The sequence below is a fragment of the Eumetopias jubatus genome, unplaced genomic scaffold (assembly GCF_037043125.1).
Source record: "Eumetopias jubatus isolate StellerSeaLion01/CBP00866 unplaced genomic scaffold, mEumJub1_p1.0 scaffold_4, whole genome shotgun sequence".
NCBI lineage: Eukaryota > Metazoa > Chordata > Mammalia > Carnivora > Otariidae > Eumetopias > Eumetopias jubatus.
The window spans coordinates 1,427,094-1,450,435 of record NW_028274810.1 but is presented as its reverse complement, the minus strand read 5'-3'; the positions used below and the strand labels follow the sequence as shown (position 1 = coordinate 1,450,435).

Here is a 23,342-nt window from a genome sequence, read left to right as displayed (position 1 = left end):
CTTATCAAAGTTTGAGTTGAGTTTTTTTTTGTTACTTCAAATGGAAGTGGAACTGACTGATAGAATTGCTAATTGCTTTTTACTATGTTCTGTGTTTATAATAAATTAAAAAAACACCAAGATAACTGGGGCATGTTAAGGAAAGAGAAGTAATAGAGAGAGGGGAGAAGGAGGAATAAACAAACCCTCCCCCCAATTCTTTCATAGCTCCATTTTTCCTCCAAAGCAGACTGAGTCAATACCAATCACATTATACTTTATTTTTTGATACATTCCACTGGGAGCAAGAGCAAGGGCTTGTCTGGGGATGCTGGAGGCCTGCTTCTAGGAACTTCTGCAGAAATAGGACTGTGAGTCTATGGCCCCAGCCCTGTTCAACTATGGTAACTACCTGGGTGTCTAAGCATGGTGCTTGCTTTAGAAAATGATTTAACTGCCTCCTTGTCTAACATTCCTTTTATCTTCTCAAGTCAGAGATCCAGAACCCTTTTGTTTTTAGGTCTTCTATTCTCTCCCAGCATCCAGGACACCAAGGCCTATTTTTAAATTCCAGTAGTAGAGATTTGAGTAGACCATAGTCCTCACTTCATGGCATATTTCATTATTGGTCTATGTAGATGCTTTTTTGGAATGGTTGATTAACTATTTCCATTCTTCACTCTCATTCCTCCATACCTCCCCCACCAGACAATTGTTATAATGAGTTTACTGTGTGTCTCCTAATTTGTATGGGTTCCATAGAATATGCATCGTTAAGATACCTAGGAATAAACCTACCTAAAGAGGTAAAGGATCTGTACTCTGAAAACTATGGAACACTTATGAAAAAAATTGAAGAGGACACAAAGAAATGGAAAAGCATTCCATGCTCATGGGTTGGAAGAACAAACATTGTTAAAATGCGTATACTACCCCAAAAACAATATACACATTTAATGCAATCCCTATCAAAATACCAGCAGCATTTTTCACAGAGCTGGAACGAACAATCCTAAAATTTATATGGAGACACAAAAGATCCCGACTAGCCAAAGTAATTCTGAAAAAGAAAACAAAACTGGAGGCATCACAATTCCAGATTTCAAGCTATATTACAAAGCTGTAGTCATTAAGACAGTATGGTACTGGCACAAAATCAGACACATAAATCAATGGAACAGAACAGAGAACCCAGAAGTGGATCCACAACTGACAGTCAACTAATCTTTGACAAAGCAGGAAAGATTATCCAATGGAGAAAAGTCAGTCTCTTCAAAAAATGGTGTTGAGAAAACTGGACAGCAACATGCAGGGAAATGAAACTCGACCACTTTCTTACACCATACACAAAAATAAACTCAAAATGGATGAAAGATTTACTACATTGAGATGTTTTAAATATATATATATAATTTTTAAAAAATTTTTATTTTATTTTATTATGTTATGTTAGTGACCATGCAATACAACATTAATTTTTGATGTAGTGTTCCATGGTTCATTGTTTCCATATAACACCCAGTGCTCCATGCAGTACATGCCCTCCTTAATACCCATCACCGGGATAACCCATCCCCCCCTCCTCTTCCCTTCTAAAACCCTCAGTTTGTTTCTCTGAGTCCATAGTCTCTCATGGTTCCTCTCTCCCTCCGATTACCCCCTCTTCATTTTTCCCTTCCTTCTTCTAATGTCCTCCATGGTATTCCTTATATTCCACAAATAAGTGAAATCATATGATAATTGACTTTCTCTGCTTGACTTAATTCACTTAGCATAATCTCCTCCAGTCTCATCCATGTTGATGTAAAAGTTGGGTATTCATCCTTTCTGATGGCTGAGTAATATTCTATTCCATAATATTCCACATCTTCTTTATCCATTCATCTGTTGAAAGGCATCTCAGCTCTTTCCACAGTTTGGCTATTGCGGACATTGCTGCTATGAACATTGGGGTGCATATGGCCCTTCTTTTCACTACATCTGTGTCTTTGGGGTAAAGGCCCAGGAGTGCAATTGCTGGGTCATAGGGTAGCTCTATTTTTAATTTTTTGAGGCACCTCCACACTGTTTTCCAAAGTGGCTGTACCAACTTGCATTCCCACCAACAGTGTAAGAGGGTTCCCCTTTCTCCACAACCTCTCCAACATTTGTTGTTTCTTGCCGTGTCAATTTTTGCCATTCTGACTGGTGTAAGGTGGTATCTCAAAATGGTTTTAATTTGAATTTCCCTGGTGGCTAATGATGATGAACATTTTTTCATGTGTGTGTTAGCCATTTGTATGCTTCTTTTGAGAAGTGTCTGTTCATGTCTTCTGCCCATTTTTACCCACAGAATGGGAGAAGATATTTGCAAATGACAATACAGACAAAGCATTGATTTCCAAGTCTATAAAGAACTTCTCAAACTCAACACCCCCCAAAATATATATATATATATTATATATATATAAATTTGAGAAACAATACAGAGGATCATAGGGGACGGGAGGGAAAAATGAAACTAGACGAAACCAGAGAAGGAGACAAACCATAAGAGACTCAACCTCAGGAAACAAACTGAGTGTTGCTGGAGTGGAGGGGGGTGGGAGAGATGGGGTGGCTGGGTGATGGACACTGGGGAAGGTATGTGCTATGGTGAGTGCTGTGAAATGTGTAAGACTGATGAATCACAGACCTGTACCCCTGAAATAATACATATGTTAATAAAAATAGATGGATCAAATATATATATAATATATAAATTTGTTTCAGATATGCAAAAGCAATTGGCAATACTTTTACAGCATTTGATTTATAGAATGAAAATTTCATACAGTACTCATTTTGATATTAAAAAAATTCTCATAAAAAATTTTTATTACAAGCCTGACTGAATGATACTGTTCTCTTCAGTTTCTGGTTATGGTAATTAAAACCTTCATTAAGTCTGCTAACAAATCATTACCTGTACATTTATGAAGGCAACTGACACTATTTGCAAACAAAACCTTCAGGTTTTATGTTATTTACCAAAGAGTGCAGTTTGGCAAGAACAGAAAGCCCAGTATGCAAATTTATAAACTGTTTTACAAATTTAGCAGTTCTTGTGACACAAACTGGTTCAACCTTTCAAGGTACCATCCATAAAGTTCCACATCATTGTGACCTGCCCCCTTGACCCACAGAGGCTCCATGGGTCTTTGACAATGCTCAAACAATGGAAGGCCATGTGAGAAGTCATTGACTTCATCTTCAGCCCCATGAATTATTAATACAGGAGATGTTATCTTAGAGTTTTTGTCAATGTTTGGGAATGCATCCAAACAGTAGGTCTTCTTAGTATCAGGAAAAGTGACTCCCATTCCCGAGGTCAAAGGAGAATGAATAGTAGCAGCAGCACTCTCAGACTGAGCAGCAAGACCCACAGATGGTCCTGTCCCTCTACTATGTCCATATATACTCACATTTTCAGGGTGAATGCCATATCTTGTCATAAGAGCAAGCCAAGCAGCTTCTATATCTGCATAGAGGTTCTTCTCCAGGCTGGCTATGTGTCGTTTTTCACTTGGGCTATTTTTAATAGGACCTATTGGTTTGGATTCCTGTCTGAGAATTTAATGGATTCACTCCTGAATGCAGGAGATAAGGGAACATGTGATTCATAACTTTTATATTTAACAATGCAATAAAAAACAAAGCTCACACACAAATATTAAGTTGCCTTTCCTTGATGAATTTTGCCTGAATAAAGTAATGAAAGAAAAAGAAAAAAAATGGATGGAAGACCTCAATGTGAGGCAAAAATCTATCAAAACCGTAGAGGAGAACACAGGCAGAAACCCCTTTGACCTTGGCCACAGTGACTTATTAGACACATAGCCAGAGGCAAGGGAAACAAAGGCAAAAATGAATTATTGGGACCTCATGAAGATTAACAGCTTCTGCATAGTGAAGGAAACAATCAACAAAACTAAAATGAAGCCTACAGAATGGGAGAAGATATTTGCAAATGACGTATCTGATAAAGGTTTAGTATTCAAAATCTAGAAAAACTTATCAAACTCAATACCCAGAAAATAAATAATCCACTTAAGAAATGGGCAGAAGATATGAATAGACACTTTTCCAAAAGAAGACACCCAGATGTGTATAACCCAGTTACCCAACCCCCACCCACCTCCCTATCCACAACCTTCAGTTTGTTTCCCAGAGTCAAGAGTCTCTCATGGTTTGTCTCCCTCTTGACATCTTCCCATTCATGAATCATTGAAGATTATATTAAAAACTAATGATGTGCTATATGTTGGCTAATTGAATTAAAAAAAAAAAGACATCCAGATGGCCTACAGACACATGAAAAGATGCTCAACATTACTCATCATCAGGGAAATACAAATGAAAACTATAATGAGATACTACCTCACACCTGTCAGAATGGCTAAAATTAACAACACAAGAAACAACAGGTGTGGGTGAGGATGCAGAGAAAGGGGAACCCTCTTATACTGTTGGTGGGAATGCAAACTGTTGCAGCCACTCTGGAGAACAGTTTGCAGGTTCTTCAAAAAGTTAAAAATAGAACTACCCTATGATCCAGCAATGGCACAACTAGGTATTTACCCAAAGCATACAAATATAAAGATTCGATAGAAAAACTTCCAAAAAGAAACGAGAAACGACCCAAATAAATAAAATCATGAATGAAAGAGGAGCGATCACAACCAACACTGAAGAAATACAAACATTTAGAATATTATGAGCAACTGCATGCCAACAAACAGGCAATCTGGAAGAAATGGATAAATTCCTAGAGACAAACTACCAAAACTGAAACAGGAAAAAATAGAAAATCTGAACAGACCCATAACCAGGGCTCATGCTACTCAAAGCAATCTACACATTCAATGCAATACCATTCAAAATACCACCAGCATTTTTTCACAGAGCTAGAACAAACAATCAAAAACTGTATTCAACCAGAAAAGACCCTGAATAGCCAGAGGAATGTTGAAAAAGAAAGCCAGTAAGAAATGCAGAGGGACACTATATCATACTTAAAGGGTCTATCCAACAAGAAGATCTAACAGTTGTAAATATCTATGCCCCCAACATGGGAGCAGCCAACTACATAAGCCAACTGTTAACCAAAATAAAGAATCATATTGATAATAATACTTTAAAAATAGAAGACCTCAACAGTTCTATTACAATCAGCAATAGACAGATCATCTAAGAAGAAGATCAACAAAGAAACAAGAGCTTTGAATGACACATTGGACCAGATGGAGTTCATAGATATATACAGAACATTCCACCCTAAAACAACAGAACACTCATTATTCTCTAATGCACATGGAACTTTCTCCAGAACAGACTACATACTGGGTCACAAATTAGGTCTCAACCAATACCAAAAGATTGAGATTATTCCCTGTATATTTTCAGACCACAATGCTTTGAAATTGGATCTCAATCAGAAGAAAAAAATTGGAGGCATTCAAACACTTGGAAGTTAAAGACCATCCTCCTAAAGACTGGGTCAACTAGGAAATCAAAAGGAACTTAACAATTCATGGAAACAAATGAGAATGAAAACAAACCAGTCCAAAACCTATGGGATACTGCAAAGGCGGTCCTAAGGGGGAAATACATAGCCATCCAAGACTCACTCAAAAAAGTAGAAAAATCTTGAATGCACAAGCTAACCTTACACCTAAAAAGGCTAGAAAAGGAAGAGCAAATGAAACCTAAACCAAGCAGGAGAAGATAAATAATAAAGATTGAGCAGAGGTCAATGAAATAGATATGAAGAAAAGAGTAGAGCAGATCAATGACACTAGAAGCTGGTACTTTGAAAGAATTAAGATCAATAAACCACTGGGCAGACTTATCTAATAGAAAAGAGAGAGGACCTAAGTTAATAAAATCATGAATGAAAGGGGAGAGATCATGACTAACACCAAGGAAATAGAAACAATTATTAGAAATTACTATCAGCAACTATATGCCAACAAATTAAGCAACCTGGAAAACATGGATGCCTTCCTGGAAACTTATAAACTATCAACATTGAAACAGGAAGAAGACAACCTGAATAGGCCAATAACCAGTAAAGAAATTGAAGCAGTAATCAAAAACCTCCCCAAAAACAAGAGTCCAGGGCCAGATGGTTTCCCAGGGGAATTCTACCAAACATTTAAAAAAGAAATTATACCTATTCTTCTGAAGCTGTTTCAAAAAATACAAACAGAAGGAAAACTTCTAAAGTCGTTCTTTGAGGCCAGCATTACCTTGATCCCAAAGCCAGGCAAAGACCCCATCAAAAAGGAGAATTTCAGACCAATATCCCTGATGAAATGGATGCCAAAATACTCACCAAGATCCTAGCCAATAGGATCCAACAGTACATTAAAAGGATTATTCACCACCACCTGGTGGGATTTATTCCTGGGATGCAAGGATGGTTCAACATTCGCAAATCAACCAATGTGATAGAGCACATTAATAAAAGAAAAGACAAGTACCATATGATCCTTTCAACTGATGCAGAAAAAGCAATTGACAAAATACAGCATCCTTTCCTGATCAAAAGTCTTCAGAGTGTAGGGATAGAGGGAACATTCTTCAATTTCATAAAAACCATCTATGAGAAGCCCACAGCAAATATCACTCTCAACTTTTCCCTTAAGATCAGGAACACGACAGGGATGCCCACTCTCACCACTATTGTTCAACATAGTACTAGAAGTCCTAGCATCAGCAATCAGACCACAAAAAGAAACAAAAGGTATTCAAATTGGCAAAGAAGAAGTCAAAGTCTCTCTCTTCCCAGATGACATGATACTTTATGTGGAAAACCCAAACGATTCCACCCCCCAAATTACTAGAACTCATACAGCAATACAGTAATGTGGCAGGACACAAAGTCAATGCACAGAAATCGGTTGCATTTCTATACACCTACAATATAACTGTAGAAAGAGAAATTAAGGAATTGATTCCACATACAGTAGCACCAAAATCCATAAGATACCTAGGAATAAACCTAACAAAAGAGGTAAAGGATCTATACTCCAGAAACTACAGACACTTATGAAAGAAACTGAGGAAGACAGAAAGAGATGGAAAAACATCCCATGATCATGGATTGGAAAAATAAACATTGTGAAAACGTCTATGCAGTCTGCACTTTCAAAGGAGTCCCTATCAAAATACCATTGACATTTTTCACAGAGTTGGAACAAACAATTCTAAAATTTGTATGGAAACAGAAAAGATCCGAATTGTCAGGGGAATGTTGAAAAAGGAAGCCAAAGCTGTGGGCATCACAAGGCCTAACTTCAAGCTATATTACAAAGCTGTGATCCTCAAGACAGCCTGGTACCGGTATAAAAACAGACACATGGATCAATGGAACAGAATGGAGACCACAGAAATGGACCCTCAACTCTATGCTCAATTAATCTTCAACAAAGCAGGAAAGAATATCCAATGGAAAAAAGACAGTCTCTTCAATAAATGGTGCTGGGAAAATTGGACAGCCAAATGCAGAAGAGGGAAGGTCGACCATTCTCCTATACCATACACAAAGATAAACTCAAAATGGATGAAAGACCTCAGTGTGAGACAGGACTCCATCAAAATCCTAGAGGAGAACATAGGCAGTAACCTCTTTGACATTGGCCACAGTGACTTCTTTCAAGGCATGTCTCTAAAGGCAAAGGAAACAAAAGGAAAGCAAACTTTTGGGATTTCATCAAGATAAAAAGCTTCTGCACAGCAAAGGAAATAGTCAACAAAACCAAAGGACAACTGACAAAATGGGAGATGATATTTGTAAATGACATTACAGATAAGGGATGGTATCCAATACCTATAAAGAACTTTTCAAACTAACACCCCCCCCAAAATAATCCAGTCAAGAAATGGGCAGAAGACATGAAGAGACACTTCTCAAAAGAAGACATACAAATGGCTAACAGACATATGAAAAAATGCTCCATATCGCTAGCCATCAGGGAAATAGAAATCAAAAGCACAATGAGATATCACCTTACACCAGTTAGAATGGCAAAATTTGTTTTTAAATTTTTTGTTATATTAATCACCATACATTACATCATTAATTTTTGATGTAGTGTTCCATGATTCATTGTTTGTGTATAACACCCAGTGCTCCATGCAGAACGTGCCCTCTTAAATACCCATCACCAGGCTAACCCATCCTCCCACCCCTTCCCCTTTAGAACCCTCAGTTTGTTTTTCAGAGTTCATCATCTCTCATGGTCCGTCTCCCCCTCCAATTTCCCCTCCTTCATTTTTCTCCTCCTGCTATCTTCTTTTTCTTCTTCTTTTTAACATATATTGTATTATTTGTTTCAGAGGTACAGATCTGTGATTCAACAGTCTTGCGTAATTGACAGCACTCACTATGGCACATACCCTCCCCAATGTCTATCACCCAACCACCCCATCCCTCCCACCCCCCACTATTCCAGCAACCCTCAGTTTGCTTCCTGAGATTAAGAATTCCTTATATGAGTGAGGTCATATGATAGATGTCTTTCTCTGATTGACTTATTTCGCTCAGCATAACACCCTCTAGTTCCATCCATGTCATTGCAAATGGCAAGATCTCATTCCTTTTGATGGCTGCATAATATTCCATTGTGTATATATATACCACCTCTTCTTTATCCATTCATCTGTTGATGGACATCTTGGCTCTTTCCACAGTTTGGCTATTGTGGATATTGCTGCTATAAACATCGGGGTACATGTACCCCTTCGGATCCCTACATTTGTATCTTTGGAGTAAATACCCAGTAGTGCAATTGCTGGATCATATAGTAGCTCTGTTTTCAACTATTTGAGGAACCTCCATACTGTTTTCCAGAGTGGCTGCACCAGCTTGCATTCCCACCAACAGTGTAGGAGGGTTCCCCTTTCTCTGCATCCCTACCAACATCTGTCGTTTCCTGACTTGTTAATTTTACCCATTCTGACTGGTGTGAGGTGATATCTCATTGAGGTTTTGATTTGGATTTCCCTGATGCCCAGTGATGTTGAGCACTTTTTTGTGTGTCTATTGGCCATTTGGATGTCTTCTCTGGAAAAATGTCTGTTCATGTCTTCTGCCCATTTCTTGATTAGATCATTTGTTCTTTGGGTGTTGAGTTTGATAAGTTCTTTATAGATTTTGGATACTAGCCCTTTATCTGATATGTCATTTGCAAATATCTTCTCCCATTCTGTTGGTTGTCTTTTGGTTTTGTTGACTGTTTCTTTTGCTGTGCAAAAGCTTTTTATCTTGATGAAGTCCCAATAGTTCATTTTTGCCCTTGCTTCCCTTGCCTTTGGTGAGGTTTCTAAGAAGAAGTTGCTGCTGCGGCTGAGGTCGAAGAGTTGTTGCCTGTGATCTCCTTTAGGATTTTGATGGACTCCTGTTTCACACTGAGGTCTTTCAACCATTTTGAGTCTATTTTTGTGTGTGGTGTAAGGAAATGGTCCAGTTTCATTCTTCTGCATGTGGCTATCCAATTTTCCCAACACCATTTGTTGAACAGACTGTCTTTTTTTCCAGTGGACATTCTTTCCTGCTTTGTCAAAGATTAGTTGACCATAGAGTTGAGGGTCCATTTCCAGGCTCTCTATTCTGTTGCATTGATCTATGTGTCTGTTTTTGTGCCAGTACCATACTGTCTTGAAGATGACAGCTTTGTAATACAGCTTGAAGTCTGGAATTGTGATGCCACCAGCTTTGTTTTTCTTTTTCAACATTCCTCTGGCTATTCAGGGTCTTTTCTGGTTCCATACAAATTTTAGGATTATTTGTTCCATTTCTTTGAAAAAAGTGTATGGTGTTTTGATCGGGATTGCATTAAATGTGTAGATTGCTCTAGGTAGCATTGCCATATTCACAATATTTGTTCCTCCAATCCATGAGCATGGAACGTTTTTCCATTTCTTTGTGTCTTCCTCAATTTCTTTCATGAGTATTTTATAGTGTTCTGAATACAGATCCTTACCCTCTTTGGTTAGATTTATTCCTAGGTATCTTATGGTTTTGGGTGCAATTGTAAATGGGATCGACTCCCTAATTTCTCTTTCTTCTGTCTTGTTGTTTGTGTGTAGGAATGCCACTGATTTCTGTGCATTGATTTTATATCCTGCCACTTTACTGAACTCCTGAATGAGTTCTAGCAGTTTTGGGGTGGAGTCTTTTGGGTTTTCCACCTAAAGTATCATATCATCTGCAAAGAGTGAGAGTTTGACTTCTTTGCTGATTTGGATGCCTTTTATTTCTTTTTGTTGTCTGATTGCTGTGGCTAGGACTTCTAATACTAGGTTGAATAGCAGTGGTGATAGTGGACATCCCTGCCATGTTCCTGACCTTAGGGGGAAAGTTCCAGTTTTTCCCCATTGAGAATGATATTGGCTGTGGGTTTTTCATAGATGGATTTTATGATATTGAGGTATGTACCCTCTATCCCTATACTCTGAAGAGTTTTGATCAAGAAAGGATGCTGTACTTTGTCAAATGCTTTTTTTGGCATCTATTGAGAGGATATATGATTCTTGTTCTTTCTTTTGTTAATGTATTGTATCCCATTGATTGATTTGCGGATGTTGAACCAACCTTGCAGCCCAAGGATAAATCCCACTTGGTCGTGGCGAATAATCCTTTTAATATACTGTTGTATCCTATTGGCTAGTATTTTGGTGAGAATTTTTGCATCTGTGTTCTTCAAGGATATTGGTCTGTAATTCTCCTTTTTGATGGGGTCTTTGGTTTGGGGATCAAGTTAATGGTATCCTGATAAAACGAGTTTGGAAGTTTCCCTTCCATTTCTATTTTTTGCAACAGTTTCAGAAGAATAGGTATTATTTCTTCTTTAAATGTTTGATAGAATTCCCCTGGGAAGCCATCTGGCCCTGGGCTCTTGTTTGTTGGGAGATTTTTGATGTCTGCTTCAATTTCCTTAGTGGTTATAGGTCTGTTCAGGTTCTCTATTTCTTCCTGGTTCAGTTTTGGTAGTTGATACATCTCTAGGAATGCATCCATTTCTTCCAGGTTACCTAATTTGCTGCCATATATTTGCTCATAATATGTTCTTACAATTGTTTGTATTTCTTTGGTGTTGGTTGTGATCTCTCCTCTTTCATTCATGATTTTGTTGATTTGGGTCATTTCTCTTTTCTTTTTGATCAGTCTGGCCAGGGGTTTATCAATCTTGTTAATTCTTTCAAAGAACCAGCTCCTAGTTTCATTGATCTGTTCTACTGTTCTTTTCGTTTCTACTTCATTGATTTCTGCTCTGATCTTTATGATTTCTCTTCTTCTGCTGGGTTTAGGCTTTATTTGCTCTTCTTTCTTCAGCTCCTTTAGGTGTAGGGTTAGGTTATATATTTGAGACCTTTCTTGTTATTTGAGAAAGACTTGTATTACTATATACTTTCCTCTTAGGACTGCCTTCGCTGCATCCCAAAGATTTTGAACAGTTGTATTTTCATTTGTTTCCATGAATTTTTTAAATTCTTCTTTAATTTCCTGGTTGACCCATTCATTCTTTAGTAGGATGCTCTATAGCCTCCATGTACTTGAGTTCTTTCCAACTTTCGTCTTGTGATTGTGTCCTAGTTTCAAAGCACCGGGGTCTGAAAATATGCAGGAAATGATCCCAGTCTTTTGGTACCAGTTGAGACCTGATTTGTGACCTAGGATGTGATCAATTCTGGAGAATGTTCCATGGGCACTAGAGAAGAATGTGTATTCTGCTGCTTTGGGATGGAATGTTCTGAATATGTCTGTGAAGTCCATTTGGTCCAGTGTGTCATTTAAAGTCTTTATTTCCTTGTTGATCTTTTGCTTAGATGATGTGTCCATTTCATTCAGGGGGGTGTTAAAGTCCCCCAATGTTATTGTATTGTTGTCAATGTGTTTCTTTGCTTTTGTTATTAATTGGCTTATATAAGTGGCTGCTCACATGTTAGGGGCATAGATGTTTACAGTTGTTAGATCCTCTTGTTGGATAGACCCTTTAAGTAGGATATAGTGTCCTTCCTCATCTCTTATTACGGTCTTTGGTTTAAAATCTCATTTGTCTGATATAAGGATTGCCACCCCAGCTTTCTTTTGGTGTGCATTAGCATGGTAAATGTTTTTCCCTCCCTTCACTTTCAATATAGGGGTGACTTTGGGTCTAAAATGAGTGTCTTGCAGACAGCATATCGATGGGTCTTGTTTTTTAATCCAATCTGATAGCCTGTGTCTTTTGATTGGGGCAGTTAGCCCATTTACATTCAGGGTAAGTATTGAAAGATATGAATTTAGTGCCACTGTATTGCCTGTAAGGTGACTGTTACTGTATATTGTCAGTGTTCCTTTCTGGTCTATGTTACTTTTAGGCTCTCTCTTTGCTTAGAGGACCCCTTTCAATATTTCTTATAGGGCTGGTTTCGCCTTTGCAAATTCCTTTAGTTTTTGTTTGTCCTGGAATCTTTTTATCTCTCCTTCTAGTTTCAATGACAGCCTAGCTGGATACAGTATTCTTGGCTGCATATTTTTCTCGTTAGTGCTCTGAAGATATCATGCCAGTCCTTTCTGGCCTGCCAGGTCTCTGTGGATAGGTCTGTTGCCAATCTAATGTTTCGACCATTGTAGGTTACATATCTCTTGCCCCGAGCTGCTTTCAGTATTTTCTCTTTGTCTCTGAGACTCGTAAGTTTTACTATTAGATGTCAGGGTGTTGACCTATTTTTATTGATTTTGAGAGGGGTTCTCCGTGCCTCCTGGATTTTGATGCCTGTTTCCTTCCCCACATTAGGGAAGTTCTCTGCTATAATTTGCTCCAAGATACCTTCTGCCGCCCTCTCTCTTTCTTCTTCTTCTGGGATCCCAGTTATTCTAATGTTGTTTCATCTTATGGTATTGCTTATCTCTCGAATTCTGTCCTTGTGACCCAGTAGTTGTTTATTTCTCTTTTCCTCAGCTTCTTTATTTTCCATCATTTGGTCTTCTATATTACTAATTCTCTCTTCTGCCTCATTTATCCTAGCAGCTAGAGCCTCCATTTTTTATTGCACCTCATTAACAGCCTTTTGATTTCAACTTGGTTCGATTTTAGTTCTTTTATTTCTCCAGAACGGGTTTCTCCAATATTTTCCATGGTGTTTTCAAGCCCAGCTAGTATCTTTAAAATCATCGTTCTGAACTCTAGTTCCAACATCTTATAATGTCCGTATTGATTAGGTCCCTGGCAGTCGGTATTGCCTCTTGTTCTTTTTGTTGATGTGATTTTTTCGTCTTGTCATTTTGTCCAGTGGAGAATAGATGAATGAGAGAACAAAATGCTAACAGGGTAAAAACGTCCCCAGATATTATACACCAAACAAATCAGAAAAGACCTGAAACCCGGGGAAAAGTAAGGGAAAGAAAGAAAAAAGAAGAAGAAGGAAAAGAAAAAGATAGAAACAAACAAAAACAAAACAAAACAAAACAAAAAACAGAATATGATCAAATATGATCAGGCTCGTGCATAGATCAGTGCCACACACTACATCCTGGGCATATTTTGGTCTGTTAGAAGAAAGTGCCTCCCAAAATTTTGAAAAAGAAAAATTTATATATGTACAAAAATAAGGGTTAATATGATGAAGGGATAGAATATGATTGTAAAGATGGAAATTATAAAAGATTTTATAAAAGGAATTGATAAGATAAGAAGTTGGTTGAAAAAAGAAAGAAGAGGATTTTTTTTTTTTAAAAGGGAGAGAATATGATCAGGCAGGAGACTAGAACAAAGCCATACACTAGAGATTTAGGGTATATTTTGATCTGTTAGAAGAAACTGTATCCCAAAATTTTAAAGAGAGAACAACTTATATATATACTAAAAATAAGGGTAACTACTATGAAGGGTTAGATTATAACTCTAAAAATTAAAAATAAAAAACATTTTTTAGAAAAAGGGATTGATAAGATGTTGGTAGAAAAAGGGAATAATAAAAATTAAAAAAAAGAGAGTTAAAAGAAAATTACCTTCAAAAGACTAAAGAATCATGGTAAAAAAGCCATGAATTCTATGTGCAGTATTCCCCTAGCACTGGACTTCTGCCATTCTCACTGATTGGTAAACTTGGTCTTGGCGTGGCTGTTCTTGCTTATCTTCTGGGGGAGGGGCCTTTTGCTGTGGTTCCCAAATTTATTTGCCTAGAGGCGGAATTGCCCCACCCTTGTTTGTTCTAGGCTAAGTAATCTGCTCAGGTTTGCTCTCTGGAGCTTTTGTTCCCTGCAAGCTTTCGGTACAGCTTTGGAGGACGAGAGTGAAAATGGTGGCCCCTCAATCTCCACCCCAAAGGAGCTGAGAACTCGGGGGCCCCACTCCTCAGTGAGCCCCCAGAGAAAAACAGTCAATCACTCCCATCTCCCTGGTGTCCGGCTGCACTCCGTGCTCGCCTGGCCTGTGACTGAGTGTTTCTATCTCTGGCACATGACCCCATGTAGAGTCACCAAACCCAGGAGATCCCTGTGGTGTGCTCCCGCGCTGCTCCTCCTGGGAGAGGAAGGGGAGTCTCCCCGGATCTGCTGCTTCTTGGGTCCCTGCTGGAAGAGCAGTGGCTTGACTGTGCCACAGATCACAGTTTATGGCAACCCCGAGCTGAGAGCCCGCTCCTCCACTTTCTCTGCAGCCAGCTTCCCTGCTCCGGTACCCAGGAGCTCTGCCACACTCAGGCACCCCCAGTTGTTCTGTCACCCCGAGGGTCCTGAGACCACCCTGTCCCAGTGAGGGTTCCACCCCCCGCTAAGCCACTGGAGTGATATCCCTCAGTGGAGCGGACTTGTAAAAGTTCCGATTTTGTGCTCCGCTGCTCTATCACTTGCCAGAAGTGGCTGATGGAGGCCGCCTCCCCGCCATCTATCCTCCCAAATACCGCCTTGAATTCATTTCTCCACATGTCCTACCTTCCAGAAAGTGGTCACTTTTCTGTTCAGACAGTTGTTGCTATTCTTTTCTTCGATCTCCTGTTGAGTTTGTAGGTGTTCAGAATGGTTTGATCCCTATCCAGCTGAATTCCTGGGACCAGATGAAATCCACGTCTCCTACTCCTCCCCATCTTGCTCCTCCCCCTCTAATTACATAGAAATTTTAAATTTTTGTTTGACAAAAAGCACTATAATGTAAAAGAGAACTGTTGAATTAGAAGAAAATATTAGCAATATATTTAACAAGGGAATGGTTGGTATTCAAACTACATAAAGAGATAAGATACCTACAGGGTGCCTTTTGGCTCAGTCAGTTAAGTGTCCGACCCTCAGTTTCAGCTCCTCTAATGATATCAGGTTTATGAGATCATGATATGGAGCCCCATATTGGGCTCCATGCTTAGCATTGTAGTCTGTTGGAGATTCTTTCCCCCTCTGCCTCTCCCCCGACTCATGCTTTCTAAGTGAGTAAGTAAGTAAATAAATAAATAAATAAAACCATTTAGGAGAGAGAGAGAGAGAGATAAGATACCTAGATACAATAACCAAATAGTAAAATGATCAAGGATTACAATAAAGATTTCATAGACAAGAAAGCCCCATTTACATTTTTATCTTGTGTATCACTTAATTATTATTACCAGTTATTTTTACTGTCTTTGTCTTTTAACCTCAATACTAGCTTTTTAGGTGATTAATCCATTACCTTTACTATATGTGTGCTTTTACAGTGACGTTTATTTTTTCATATGTTCCCTTATTACTAATTAGCACTCTTTCTTTTCCTTTTTTTCCTTTTTTGTATTATGTTCAATTAGCCAAAATAAAGTACATCATTAGTTTTTGATGTAGTGTTCAACAATTCATTAGTTGCATATAACACCTACTGCTCACCACAACACATGCCCTCCTTAATACCCATCACCCGGTTACCCCATCCCTTGACCCCCTCCCTTCTGTAACTTGAGCACCCTTTCTTTTCATCTTAACGAAGTTTCCTTAACATTTCCTGTAAGACTGGTTTAGTGATTATTAATTCTTTTAGCTTTTGCTCTGGAAAACTCTATCTCTCCTTTAAAGATTATTTATTTATTTATTTGACAGAGAGAGAGAAACAGTGAGAGAGGGAATACAAGCAGGGAGGGTGGGGGAGGGAGAAGCAGGCTTCCTCCCAAGCAGGGAGCCTGATGCAGGAGTTGATCCCAGGACCCTGGGATCATGACCTAAGCCAAAGGCAGAGGCTTAATGACTGAGCCACCCAGGCGCCCCTCTATCTCTCCTTTAATTCATAATAATAACTTTCCCTGGTAGAATAGTCTTTCTTTTCTTTCAGCACTTTGAATATATTATGCCACTCCTTTTTGGCCTGCAAAGTTTCTGCTGAAAATCTGCTCATAGTTTTATGGGGGATTGTCTTGTATTTAACAAGTTATTTTTCTTTTGCTGATTTTATGATTCTCACCTTGTATCTAACTGTTGATATTTTAATTATAACATGTCTTGGTATGGGTGTCTTTGGGTTCCTTTTATTTGGAACTCTCTGGGCTTCCTGGATCTCAATATATGTTTTCTTCCCAAAGTTAGGGAAGTTTTCAGACATTATTTCTTCCAATAAGATTTCTGCCACTTAAAAGATGTAAAATGTAACACCAAAAACATAAAATATGGGAGAAGGTAGAGTAAAACGTTGAGTTTTAGAATAGGATCAAACTGAAATTGTTATCAATTTAAAATAGACTCTTATAGATACAACATATCTATATATAAAGCCTCATAGTAACCACAAAGCAAAACCTACTATAAATATACAAAACAGAAAGAGAAAGAAATAGAACCACACCACTAAAGTCAATAAAGCACAAAGGAAGTGAGCAAGAGAAGAAAGGAACAGAGAGGATCTATAAAAACAGCCAGAAAACAATTAACAAAATGTCAATAAGTACATACCTCTCAATAATTGCTTTAAATGTAAATGGATTCAATTTTACAATCAGAAGCTATAGGATGTCTGAATGGAAAAATAAAGGACCTACCTTTATCTGCCTACAAAAGACCCATTTTATTTTATTTTTTATTTATTTTATTTTTATTTTTTAATTTTTTAAAGATTTTATTTATTTATTTGACAGAGAGATCTAGATAGTGAGAGTAGGAACACAAGCAGGGGGAGTGGGAGAGAGGGAAGCAGGCTTCTTGCTGAGCAGGGAGCCCAATATGGGACTCGATCCCAGGACCCTGGTGCCCCCAAAAGACTCATTTTAGACATAAGGACACACACAGATTGAAAGTGAAGGGATGGAAAAAGTTATTCTATGCAAATGGAAACTAAAAGAAAGCTGGAATAACTATGCTTGCATCAGACAAAATAGACTTTAAAACAAAGACTGTAATAAGAGACAAAAAATGGCACTTTGTAATGACAAAGGGGTCAATCCAGCAGGAGAATACATTTGTAAATATTTATACACCCAATATAAGAGGACTTATGTGTAAAGCAAATATTAACAGGCCGAACGGGTGAAATAGACAGCAATGCAATAATGGTAGGGGATTTTAATGTTCCATTTACATCAATGGATAGATCATCCAGTCATAAAATCAATAAGGAAATATTAGTTTTTTTATGACACATTAGACCAGATGGACCTAACATATTTACAGAACGGTCCATTCAAACGCAACAGAATATACATTCTTCTTCGCAAGTGCACATGGAACATTTTCCAGGATAGATCATATGTTAGGCCACAAAACAAACCTTAATACATTTAAGAGGATTGAAATTATATCCAACATCTTTTCCAACCATAATGGTATGAAATTGGAAATTAATTACATGAAGAAACCTGGAAAATTCATATTTGGAGATTAATTAACATGCTACTGAACAATAAGTAGGTGAAAGAAGAAATAAAAAGAGAAATTTAAAAAATACCTTGAGACAAATGACAACAGAAATACACCAAAATTTATGGGATGCAGCAAAAGGAGTTTCTAAGATGGATGTTCATAGTGATAAATACCTACCTCAAGAAATAAGAAAAATCTCAAATAAACAACCTTACTTTACACCTCAAAAAACTAGAAAAAGGAGAACAAAGAAGCCTAAAGCTGGTAAAAGGAAGAAAATAACAAAGATTAGAGCAGAAATAAATAAAATAGAAACTAAAAAGACAGTAGAAGAGATCAATGAAGCTAATAACTAGTTCTTTGAAAAACTAAACAAAATTGACCTTTAGCTAAGCTCACTAAGAAAAAGACAGGACTCAAATAAATAAAATCAGAAACAAAAAAGATGTTACACCTGACACCACAGAAATAAAAAAGATCATATGAAGAATTACATGCCAACAAATTGGACAACCTAGAAGAAATGGATAAATTCTTAAAAACATACACCCTGCCAAGACTGAATCATGATGAAATAGAAAATCTGAACAGACTGATTACCAGTAAGAGGATTGAATTAATAACAAAAAAATCTCCCAACAAACAAAAGGATAGGACAAGACAGCTTTCTCAAACTCTTTCAAACTCATTTTATGAGGCCAGTGTTACCCTGATACCAAAACCAGACAATGACACTACTAAAAAGGAAAATTACAGGCCAGTATTCCTGATGAAGATAGATGCAAAAATCTTCAACAAAATATTAGCAACCTGAATTCAACAATACATTAAAAGGATCTCTCACTACGATCAAGTGGTACTCATGACAAAGGAGCCAAGAAAATACAGTGTGGAAAGGAGGGTCTATATTTTTTTCTGTGTAGGAACCATCTTTCTTTTTGTTTTGTTTTCGTTTTCTTAAAATTGTTTATTTCAATTCTATTTAGTTAATATAGAGTGTATTGTTTGTTTCAGATGTAGAATTTAGTGATTCATCAGTTGCATACAACACCCAGTGCTCATTCCATCAAGTGCCCGCATTAATGCTCATCATCCAATTACCCACCCCCCACCCCAGCCCCTTTAGCAACCCTCAGTTTCTTTTCTAGAGTTAAAAGTCTCTTATGGTTTGCCTCATTCTCTGTTTTTATCTTATTTTATTTTTCCTTGCGTTCCTCCATGTTATTCTGTTTCATTTCTTAGATTGCACATATGAGTAAAATCATGATATTTTTCTTTCTCTGACTTATTTCACTTGGCATAATTCCTTCTAGTTCTATCCACGTTGTTGCAAATTGAAAGATTTAATGCTTTTTGATGGCTGAGTAATATTCCATTTTATACACACACAGACACACACACACACACACACACACACAAATCTTCTTTATCCATTCATCTGTCAGTGAGCATCTGGGCTCTTTCCATAGTTAGGCTATTGTGGACATTGCTGGTATAAACATTGGGGTGCCTGTGCCGCTTCGGATCACTACATTTGTATCCTAGGAATGCAATTGCTGGATTGTAGGGTAGTTCTATTTTTAACTTTCTGAGGAATCTCCAGACTGGTTTCAGAGTGGCTGCACCAGCTTGCATTCCCACCAACAATGTAAGAGAGATCCCCTTTCTTTACATCCTCACCAACATCTGTCCTTTCCTGAGTTGTTAATTTTAGCCATTTTGACAGGTGTGAGGTGGTATCTCATGGTTTTGATTTGTATTTCCCTGATGCTGAGTGATGTCGAACATTTCTTCATGAGTCTGTTGCCATTTGTATGTCTTCTTTGGAGAAATGTCTGTTCATGTCTTCTGCCTATTTCTTTTTTTAAAATTTTTTTATTATGTTATATTAATCACCATACATTACATCATTAGTTTATGATGTAGTGTTCCATGATTCATTGTTTGCATATAACACCCAGTGCTCCATTCAGTACATGCCCTCTTTAATGCCCATCACCAGGCAAACCCATCCCCCCACCCACCCTCCCCTCTAGAACCCTCAGTTTGTTTCTCAGAGTCCATAGTCTCTCATGGTTCGTCTCCCCCTCAGATTCCCCCCCTTTATTTTTCCCTTCCTACTATCTTTTTTTTTTTTAACATATAAAGTATTATTTGTTTCAGAGGTACAGGTCTGTGATTCATCAGTCTTACACAATTCACAATGCTCACTGTAGCGTATACCCTCCCCAATGTCTATCACCCAGTCACTCTATCCCTCCCACACCCCACCACTCCAGCAACCTTCAGTTTGTTTCCTGAGATTAAGAATTCCTCATATCAGTGAGGTCATATGATACATGTCTTTCTCTGATTGATTTACTTCGCTTAGCATAATATCCTCTAGTTCCATCCATGTCTTTGCCAATGGCAAGATTTCATTTTTTTGATGGCTGTGTAATATTCAATTGTATATATATACCACTTCTTCTTTATCTATTCATCTGTTGATGGACATCTCGGGTCTTTCCATAGTATGGCTATTGTGGACGTTGCTGCTATAAACATCAGGGTGCACATACCCCTTCGGATCACTACATCTGTGTCTTTGGGGTAAATACCCAGTAGTGCAATTGCTGGGTCATATGGTAGCTTTATTTTCAACTTTTTGAGGAACCTCTGTACTGTTTTCCAGAGTGGCTGCACCAGCTTGCATTCCCACCAACAGTGTAGGAGGGTTCCCCTTTCTCCACATCCTCGCCAACATCTGTAGTTTTCTGACTTGTGAATTTTAGCCATTCTGACTGGTGTGAGGTGGTATCTCATTGAGGTTTTGATTTGGATTTCCCTGATGCCAAGTGATATTGAGCACTTTTTCATGTGTCTGTTGGCCATTTGGGTGTCTTCTTTGGAAAAATGTCTGTTCATGTCTTCTGCCCATTTCTTGATTGGATCATTTGTTCTTTGGGTGTTGAGTTTAAGAAGTTCTTTATATATTTTGGATACTAGCCCTTTATCTGATATGTCATTTGCAAATATCTTCTCCCATTCTGTTGGTTGTCTTTTGGTTTTGTTGACTGTTTCCTTTGCTGTGCAAAAGTTTTTTATCTTGATGAAGTCCCAATAGTTCATTTTTGCCCTTGCTTCCCTTGCCTTTGGTGATGTTTCTAGGAAGAAGTTTCTGTGGCTGAGGTTGAAGAGGTTGCTGCCTGTGTTCTCCTATCAGATCTTGATGGACTCCTGTCTCACATTTAGGTCTTTCATCCATTTTGAGTCTATTTTTTGTGTGTGGTGTAAGGAAATGGTCCAGTTTCATTCTTCTGCATGTGGCTGTCCAGTTTTCCCAACACCATTTATTGAAGAGACTGTCTTTTTGCCATTGGACATTCTTTCCTGCTTTGTCAAAGATTAGTTGACCATAGAGTTGAGGGTCCATTTCTGGGCTCTATTGTCTTGATGATGACAGCTTTGTAATAGAGCTTGAAGTCCGGAATTGTGACGCCACCAGCTTTGCTTTTCTTTTTCAACATTCCTCTGGCTATTCGGGGTCTTTTCTGGTTTCATACAAATTTTAGGATTATTTGTTCCATTTCTTTGAAAAAAGTGGATGGTATTTTGATGGGGATTGTATTGAATGTGTAGTTTGCTCTAGGTAGCATTGACATCTTTGCAATATTTGTTCTTCCAATCCATGAGCATGGAACGTTTTTCCATTTCTTTGTGTCTTCCTCAATTTCTTTCATGAGTATTTTATAGTTTTCTGAGTACAGATTATTTGCCTTTTGGTTAGATTTATTCCTAGGTATTTTATGGTTTGGGGTGCAGTTGTTAATAAAAAAAAAAGTCTCTTGTAGACAGATGCTTCTTTTTTTTTTTTAAATCCAATCTGATACCCTATATCTTTTGATTGGAGCACTTAGTCCATTTCGGTTTAGAGTATTTATTAAAAGATATGAATTTAGTGCCATTGCATTACCTTAAAGTCATTGTTCCTTTCTGATTTTTGTTTTCTTTTGTGGTCTCTCTTTGATCAAAAGATTCCCTTTACTATTTCTTGCATGGCTGGTTTAGTGTTCACAAATTCCTTTTGTTTTTGTTTGTCCTGGAAACTATCTCTCTTTCTTTCTTTTTTTTATATTAGGTTTTTTAAATTTTATTTATTTTTTAATAATTTTTTATTGTTATGTTAATCACATTGAACAAGCAGACCAAAATATACCCAGGATCTAATATTTTGTTCTGTTCTGTTTGTAATGCATTACATCATTAGATGTAGTGTTCCATGATTCATTGTTTGTGCATAACACCCAGTGCTCCAACTATCTCTCTTTCTATTATGAATGATGGCTTTGCTGGATAAAGTACTCTTGGCTGCATATTTTCCCCATTTTGCACATTCCCTATATCATGCCAGTCCTTTCTGGCCTGCCAGTTCTCTGCGGACACGTTTACTGCCGGCCTTATGTGTCTGCCCTTGTAGGTTAAGGATCTCTTTTCCTGAACTACTTTCAGGATTTTCTGTCTCTGAAATTTACAAGCCTCACTATTATATGTCGAGGGGTTGTCCTATTTTTGGATACTGAGGGGGGTTCGTGGTGCCTCCTGGACTTGAATGCCCGTTTTCTTCCCCAGATTAGGGAAGTTCTCAACTGTAACTTGTTCAAATAAACTTTCTGCTCCCCCTTCACCTTCTGGGACCTTTATTATCTAAATATCAGTTCGGTCTGATATCACTGATTTCTCAAAGTCTCCCTTCATGATGTAGTACTTTTCTTTCTCTCTTCATTTCATTTTCCTTATTTTCTATCTGTCGGGAGCCATGAGCAACAAGGGGGTTAATCAGGTAGAGCAAAGGCTCCCTGATCCCTTTGAACCATGGCCACCTGACTGCCCCCATACAAGAACATGTTGTACTGGCTAGCCCGAGTTGTATATAGGCCAAGAAAACCACAGTGTTATTGACAGGCCCTGAAACATAGCGCACCGGGCCCCTTGAAGGCATACCGTGTGAGCAAAACAAGGAAGAAGCTATGCGCTTGAGGAACCTGACCGTTCGAACCAGGAACTGAAGACGGAACCAAGGGAGGGCAAGGAGGAACCTGTGGAACTTGTTTATATGCTAATGTTATATAACCTGAGCCTATATAAAGTGTGTAAGTAAGAATAAAGTTGTTGCTCACGGCACCCCCGTGGGCAACCCTCCTGTTCCCATACTTTTGTGTTTCATTCTCTTACCCTCATCCCTGTTCGACCTTGCATGCGGGCTGTGACATCTATCATTTTATCTTCTATATCACTGACTCTCTCTTCTGCCTCATTTTTCCTCACTGTTAGAGCCTCCATTTTTGACTGCATCTCAATAATAGCATTTTTAGTTTAGACCTTATTAGATTTTAATTCTTCTATTTCTACAATAAGGGTTCTCTAGTGTCTCTATTCTTTTTTCAAGCCCAGCTGCTATCCTTATAATCATTGTTTTAAATTTTAGTTCAGACATCCTACTTATACCCATATTGATTAAATCCCTGGCAGTGAGTGCTACCTCCTGTTTTTTCTCTTGGAGGGTATT

The 23,342-nt window shown here is 38.1% G+C and overlaps 1 protein-coding gene across 1 annotated transcript in view; it reads right to left on the bottom strand.

The window, feature by feature from the left end:
* The window catches only part of LOC148164450 (alpha/beta hydrolase domain-containing protein 17B-like), a 98,508-nt gene that overhangs the window by 5,478 nt on the left and 69,688 nt on the right, over nt 1-23,342 (bottom strand). The window contains exon 3 of the mRNA XM_088022229.1: nt 3,058-3,560. Within this exon, the coding sequence (XP_087878355.1) occupies nt 3,058-3,560 (503 nt within the window). The remainder of the gene's footprint in view (nt 1-3,057; nt 3,561-23,342) is intronic.